The sequence below is a fragment of the Engraulis encrasicolus genome, chromosome 14 (assembly GCF_034702125.1).
Source record: "Engraulis encrasicolus isolate BLACKSEA-1 chromosome 14, IST_EnEncr_1.0, whole genome shotgun sequence".
Lineage (NCBI taxonomy): Eukaryota > Metazoa > Chordata > Actinopteri > Clupeiformes > Engraulidae > Engraulis > Engraulis encrasicolus.
Genome location: NC_085870.1, coordinates 45,557,454 through 45,564,953, shown reverse-complemented (window position 1 = coordinate 45,564,953; position 7,500 = coordinate 45,557,454). Strand labels below are relative to the sequence as shown.

At 44.2% G+C, this 7,500-nt stretch overlaps 1 protein-coding gene across 1 annotated transcript in view; it reads right to left on the bottom strand.

Moving 5' to 3' along the window:
• The window catches only part of LOC134462729 (ATPase family AAA domain-containing protein 3-like), a 17,947-nt gene extending 13,969 nt beyond the window's left edge, over nt 1–3,978 (bottom strand). The window contains exons 1-5 of the mRNA XM_063215910.1: nt 3,685–3,978; nt 3,059–3,135; nt 2,363–2,464; nt 1,431–1,490; nt 1,187–1,256 (exon numbers count right to left, since the gene is read on the bottom strand). Of these exons, the coding sequence (XP_063071980.1) occupies nt 1,187–1,256; nt 1,431–1,490; nt 2,363–2,464; nt 3,059–3,135; nt 3,685–3,883 (508 nt within the window). The 5' untranslated portion in view covers nt 3,884–3,978. The remainder of the gene's footprint in view (nt 1–1,186; nt 1,257–1,430; nt 1,491–2,362; nt 2,465–3,058; nt 3,136–3,684) is intronic.
• Between the last annotated feature and the right edge of the window lie 3,522 nt (nt 3,979–7,500).

Here is a 7,500-nt window from a genome sequence, read left to right as displayed (position 1 = left end):
GCGTTAAGCCTCCCACATTTGGGCTTGCATGCCCATGTGGACTAGCCTAAGAAATCCCATGCTGCTTTGCACAATGTTCCAATCTGAAAGACAGCATAGATTCTAACCCTCAGCGAGGGTACCAGATCTTGGGCTCTAATCACAGAGAGGGGAGGGGTGGAAAGGTGATGACTGCAGTTTTTTTTTTTAATTGATACAACTGTTACCACTGGCATTAGGCTATGTATACCAAATGACACATTTGTGACGCCCAATAAAACATCTGATTACAATAGACGCTAGGGCTGCACGATTATGGAAAAAAATCATAATCACGATTATTTTGGTCAAAATCGTAATCACGATTATTAATCACGGTTATTGATTTTTTGCAGATTTTTAAAAAAATTATAACAAGATGAAATATAACCAAGAATTAATTATATACGGGATGAGCAAAATAAAATTAATTGTGCCACACAATAAACACCCATGTGATCCTCTGAGGGACACAGAACATACCCTGTCGAAGCATGTCAGGTAAGGATAACACTTATACACATTTGAGTTAAAAAAAAAAGTGATGTCATGTTGCAATTTTCTCTAATACTCAAAATACGCAGCCTCAAGTCAAGCAATTTTCTGAGACAAAATAAGCAGAAATGTATTTTCATTTAGATGGTTTCTCAGTGGTAATGGTTACTTTTGCACTTGCTTGCTTGTATAATACTGTATCTGGACTGTGAAAACTACAAAGGAATTCAGCTCAACTCACTGATCACAGCAGTACTGCTGTAATAGCTACTCAGCCGTCACTTAATATGTCTTCTATACAAAGTCAGAACTATGGCTTACCATTATACCATCATGCTAGCTATGGACTGGTGATTAGGTTCACCCATTGCTGCAATGGTGCCCATGGGCAAGGCATCCAACCCCATATTGCTCCAGGGACTTAGCCCAGTAAACTAGCCCGACCCTGGTGGCATATTTTTTGCCTGGTGGCGGGTTGGTCTAGGGTCGCACCATAGGGGATAATCACACCTGAGCCAGATCTGCAGCTGGCTCGGTCCTTGAATCACCATCTTTGGAGCAGCTGTGTGTCACTATACATGTTATGATATAACTGAGCTTTCTTGGCTACTGCTTATCAATAATAAAATGTAATGCCTGTGAAGATTATGGTATTTCTGATGTTCTTCCTCACCTTTCCTCATCGCCTCCTGCTTCTGAACAGACTCCTCCTGCTTGCGTAGATTTTCTTCATTGATTGCTTGCTAAAAATAAAACCAAAGCCAAAATTAGATTATCATGACTTCCTTGAAGGTTTTTAACGTTTTCAACTGCTCCATGACATACATACAGGTACAAGCATTGTCTGTGATATTGTGTTCATTAAAGAATTAAAAGTATTTTGGGTGTCAATGACAAAAGCAGTCCGTGTGACATACCTGCTGTCGTAGCTGATCATCATACCTCTGCCTTGCCAGCTTGTCCTGGTACTGTGCCCGCTGTAAACACACAAGTGGCACCATTTGTCCTTCTGTTTGTGTATTGGGGGCATTATACAATTTTTACCATGAATGTTGTCATTTGATGCATTAGCTTCTCTCTAGTTTGTTGAGTATGTCCTTATTTGACCTGCGTGTCCTCGTTTGACCTTATAGTGGAATCAACCTTAAATTGGGCCAGTGAGCCAAAATGAATATCTGGGACAAAGTCATAGGCCATACTCGATATTTATTTTAAAAACAAATGGACTAAAATGGTGTGTATGCATATAATATTCAAAGGCTAATATCACAAACACCTCATTCCCAACATATATGGTAGATCAAACGTGCCTGCACATATTCTGTTGTATGCGCGTGTATGTGTGAGAATGTTACACTGGCCTAGGCCCACCTATGACCTTTTGTGCTCAAGTCATGTTAGATATATTTGGGCCAATTGTAATATACATTTGAAATGACCCGCAGTCCAAATCAAATGATCCGGGCTGGCCAGATTGGGCTCCCGGGCCTGAGTTTTGCATCCCTGCTATAGTGTCTGTATCTGTCCTTATTTGACCTTGCGCTTAAAAGGGTACAAAATGGCCCTGCTGTGGCCTAACGGTAGGGTACTGGGTTACTACGAAGGACGCTTGCCGATCCTTCCCTGTCTCTCTCTCCCCACTACTTTCATGTCCCTCCTCCACTGTCCTGTCAAAAAAAATTGTAAAAGCCCTAAAAATATATATTTTATTAATAAATAAATGAATGCATAAATAAAACGGTGCAAAATAATGGTATGCCTATTGTTTATCTGAGGACCAAGGACACATAGTTTTCTGGAGCAGTGTCCAGGCCAGGTGAGGTCAGGTGAAGTGAGTGTTGTGTCTTACAGCCTGGTGCTGTCTGGTCTCCTCCTGCATGGTCTTCCTCTTCTCCTCCGCCTGGACCCGCACCTGGTCTCCCCTCAGCTGCTCCACAGCCGCCTCATACTCCTAAACATCAAGACGAGAAAGGAGAGAGAGGGGGAAAGAGAGAAAGAGAGAGGGAGAGAGGGAGAGAGAGGGGGGGGTAGTTGGTTAGAACTTAGTTGTCCCCATTGGGCAATTGTATTTTCAGCACAATCGTTGGCACCAAACATGAGACACAGACAAACATATCAAACAGCAACGAGAACGAGAGAGAGAGAGCGAGAGAGAGAGACAGAGCGAGAGAGAGAGACAGACAGACAGACAGACAGACAAAGGCAGATAGCGAGCTACATAGACAGGCAATGTGAGCATTATAACAATGTAATTGAGAAATTGTTAATTAGTTTAAACCGCCTTCATCCCAAGCGACATAGTTATTCCATACCGGGTACTGGTTACAGTCCCTGGAGCGATGTGAGGTTAGGTGCCTTACTCAAGGCCACTTCAGCCATGGATGATGAAAGTGGAGGAAACCACCCACAGGACCACCGAAACCCTAAAGGATACAGGATTTCGACCTGTGACCTTCTGATTATGCGACCAACTCCCTAACCAATAGGTCACAGCTTCCCCACACTGTATAACGGATCAGCAAATCCGACTGCGAAAGCCAATTACCTTAATTTTGGTCTGATGTTCCATTTGAACCGACTGCTCCTGCATGCGGGCCAAGTCCAGAGCCTCTTTGGCATGTCCTGTTAACATACCAGAAAATATTCATAATCACACACATCACATACACCCACACAGACTGCAAAGGCTTAAAATACGTTAAATAACGGTCATTCCCATAAATTGACATAAAATGAGGATGTGTGAGAGTCACTCATAGCCATATAATTCAATATGCAAAGCATGAGACTGGTGGGGGATGCTTGATTACTGGCACATGACCGTGGGCTTGATACTGACCTTTGAACTGTTACCCTTGGTGACACACTGGGCACCAAGTCAATGGGCCAATGAGGATTCAAAGTCACAGTAAGTGATCAACTAGGACGAGTCTCTCCGATTTTAAGTCGACGTCTTTATGGTGAAACTGCTCATACTCTACATATTACATAAATGATTGCCGGAGTCCGTCCTCATGTAGAACTGGAGCCTGTCATTGATGTTCGTTGCATCATCTTCCGACAGTGAGCATCACCTTGCATCAACCACACGGTACCCTAGCCCACATCAGTCGTCAAGTGATGCTTTGTGTGCATACACGGTCAGTGCAATCTGACGAAAACTACACTTACTTGAAGAGTCCAGATCTTTGGCTGCTTTGGCAGCACGTTCCAGTCCCGTTGGATCGAAGTTGCTCCATTTGTCCTTGGGTCTTTCGCCCGATCCACCTGATCCTCCGGATCCTCCGGCCGGTGGAGGTGGAGGAGGCGGTTGAGGCATCTCCGGAGGAGGCTCGGGCTGCCCTCTGTTAAGACCGAACAGCCAAGACATATTTATTTCTGGGATGAGCTGTTAACGGCCCGTACCGGTGTTGAGTGTCCCTCTGACAGTCAATCACCATTCACTACACACACCGCGGCGGCTCCTTGAACTTCCTCAACACGTGTGACAAGCAGCAACCAACTGCGCAGGTGCGAAGAGGTAGCGCTTAGCCAGGAATTAAAAAAACTCTACATTGATTGGCTGAAAACAGGAATTGCGCTTTTCTATTGGTTACTTATTTGTCCTCAGCAAAGGTCATAGAAGAAAGCCACGCCCAATATTTTAGTACAGCGACCGTGAAGGGTCAAATATCAATTCCGTAAAGATTTGTGTAGAACATTCGATTTGTTCTATCCCTGAAAAAATAACGATTGCGATATCTAGATTTTAAAATGGCAACCAACTTGGGTGTAATAAAAACTTGCAATTGGTGTTGAAAAAGAACAACTCTGGTTGCCTAATTTTCCAGGCCATTTTTACATGACAATGTGGCCATATAGGGTGGCCCATGGATTAATTGACCCTTACAAACAATCTTTTTGATATTGCTGTAAAGACCTGGCGGATTGGTCAAATGAATGAATACATAGAATTTGTTATTTATAGCCAAATATATTTTGGATATTGTTTCTTGTTTTTTTCCCCTCTCCTTCAAGAGATTTAAGAAATAGAGTCATTAGTAATGACTGGACAGTCAAGAGTGCCAAGGTGACAGCGAAAGAGTGAGGGCAGGGGCAGGGCAGGGAATAACCCAAGCCGGCCAGCTTCAAACCTGGGTTCCCATGGGCATGGGTATGCCAGCCTAGCCCTGTGGGCACATTAGTGCACTGCACCACCACACCCCAATCTTTTTCTATTGTAAGAGCTTCCATTTAAGGGATTAGATTTCATTCCAAACAAAATTACAAATAAGCCCAGACCCCTATGGAATGAATGATTCTGCAAATAAAACTAGAAATAAAGAAAGAAAATGTTGCTTCTTGTGTTTGTTTTGACATCAAATTGGCAGACCCAAATATTATTCTGAGGGAGACATAGCTCAGTGGGCTAAGACACCATACTATAGCCTACATGCCATAATTCTGACCAAATAACATGTCCTGGTCCTTCCCCATCACCCTCTATTACACTTTTCCATCCCTCTCTCATTCTTTCCACAGAATAGAAAAAAGAAAAACAGTATTCTTGACACTTAAATCTTTCAGCTCACTCAGAGAAAATTGTCGAAAACTATTTTGTTCAGTGCTCTGAGTGTTTAATGGTGAGACATATATGACAATAAAAAAATATACAAAGTGATTTTACTGTAATATGGTCCTTTTAATGATGTAACTCATGCTCTTAACACAAGATGGCGCACTAACTCAAGGAAGTTACCACCTCATGCTCCCCTGCCTGATTCACAGATTTTCCTCTGTGTGTGTGTGTGTGTGTGTGTGTGTGTGTGTGTGTGTGTGTGTGTGTGTGTGTGTGTGTGTGTGTGTGTGTGAAAGAGACAATGGGTGTGCCAAAACAGATGCATATGCACATGCATCAGGAATTTAAAATTGTGTGAAATATGTCTTTGTGATTGCATGTTCATTTCTCTCTCGCACGCGCTCTCTCTCTCTCTCTCTCTGTGTGTGTGTGTGTGTGTGTGTGTGTGTGTGTGTGTGTGTGTACGTGTGTGTATGTGTAGAGAGAGAGAGAGAGAGAGAGAGAGAGAGAGAGAGAGAGAGACCAGATAACCTGGCATATGTTTTCAAATTCCGCACAAACGTAGCCTACAATAGTACTGTATACATATAAGCAAATAAAAAATGAACAAGGCCCCAGGAGCAGGATGCGGGGTTTCTTATCAAAGCTAATGAGCTGCTTTGCATACAGGGCCTGGCATCAGAGGAAGAAGACAAACCTGTTTCCCATCTCTCCTCTAACATTGTAGCTCTTCAATCAATTCAGTTGTATTCAGTGGGGATTTTCCCCTTTTGATGATAATGTTTGTCCAATAACACCATGACTAATTATTTGCTTTAATTAATCATTATGAATGCCAAAGTGAGCTGAGTTTCTGTTGATATGTTCTTCCCTTCATTGTGTACATAACAACTGAACTAAAATGCACCGCCAATTAAATATTGGTCCTGTTACATTACACTTACTTATCCAAGGTGACTTACAGTTATTTTAAGTGCAGGGTAATGACTACAGGCCCTGGAGCTGTGTGGGGTTAGGTGCCTTGCTCAAGGGCACCTCAGTCATGAAGTGAGAGAGGGAGTGGAAGGGTGGGTTTCAAACCTGCAACATTCTGAACCCAACACAGGCATTAAGAGTAGGCTTATATGGGCCGGCCCTACCGTGCCTGATATGGTAGGGCACTCGTCTACTACGTGGTCGACCTGGCTTTGATTCCCGGCCCGGGTCCTTTGCCGGCCCTTCCCCGTCTCTCTCTCCCAACTCGCTTCTCTATTTCACTGTCTTGTCTGACAAAAACAAATAGGCTTCTAAAGCCCAAAAAATACTTAAAAAAAGAGTATATGGGCCACCAAAAGAGCCATCCCTGAGAAGCTATAATGCTTGCCTTGTAGGGCCGAACGTCAGTATCACCGAAATTGTCCTTGACAGCTTAATTGTGATGGGAAACCAGTTCTCAACACCCCACTGAGAGGTGTTCAAGGAGAACGTTCTTTGATATCAGTTCAGGTCCTGGCAAGAAAAAAAGAGATGTAAAGTGATGATCTGTGGTTTTCTGCTATTTTCAGGGTGCCTATTAAACTCTGTGTGAAACGATCCCTCTCAGAGGCCGTATATAACAATAAAGGACCTCAGGCCTGTTCTATGATACATTTGATTTAATCGCCCTCTTCGGGAATATCATTAACCGTCCGCCAAGGTGTCGGTTCGTCATCCAGTTTCAGGTGTTCAGTTTTGTGATAAGGCTAGGGCGTAGGCCCGAGGAGAACTGTCTCGTATTATTGAAACGTGTCCAGGGCCTGGTGTATCGGGTTTTCTCCTTGTGGGATTTGGAGAGAGGAGCATCACAGCAGCAGAGGTAACAGATATCCCACCATTCTGATCAGCTGTGTCTGTGTGTGTGTGTGTGTGTGCATATGTGCGCGTGTGTGTACATACATGTGTTTCTGTCTGCGTGTGAGCGTGCGTGTGCGTATGTTGTGTGTGCGTGCATGTGTGTGTGCGTGCATGTGTGTGCATGCATGCGTATGTGTCTGTCCACGTGTGTGCATACCAGTAGGTTGTGTGTGTGCGTGCATGGTGTGTGTGTGGAGGTCGAGTGTGTGTGTGTGTGTGCGTGTGTGTGTGTGTGTGTGTATGTTTGCAGGCACGTGCGCATGCATGCGTGTGTGCCTATCGGCGTGTGCGCACATGTGTGCGTACTGTAGGTTGTGTGTCTGTGTGCGTGCATGTATGGTGTGTGTATGTGTGTGTGTGTGTGTGCGTGTGCGTGCATGTGCGTGTGTATGTGTGTATGTCTGTGTGTGTGTGCGTGTATGCACGTGTGCATGTGTGCATGTGTGTGTGTGCGTGTGTGTGTCTGTCTGTCTGTTGTGTGTGTGTGTGCTGTGGCGCTGGGCTGGGGCCGCTCAGACGGCTCTTCTCTCCCCCATAAGCCTCACCTCATCCCCTGG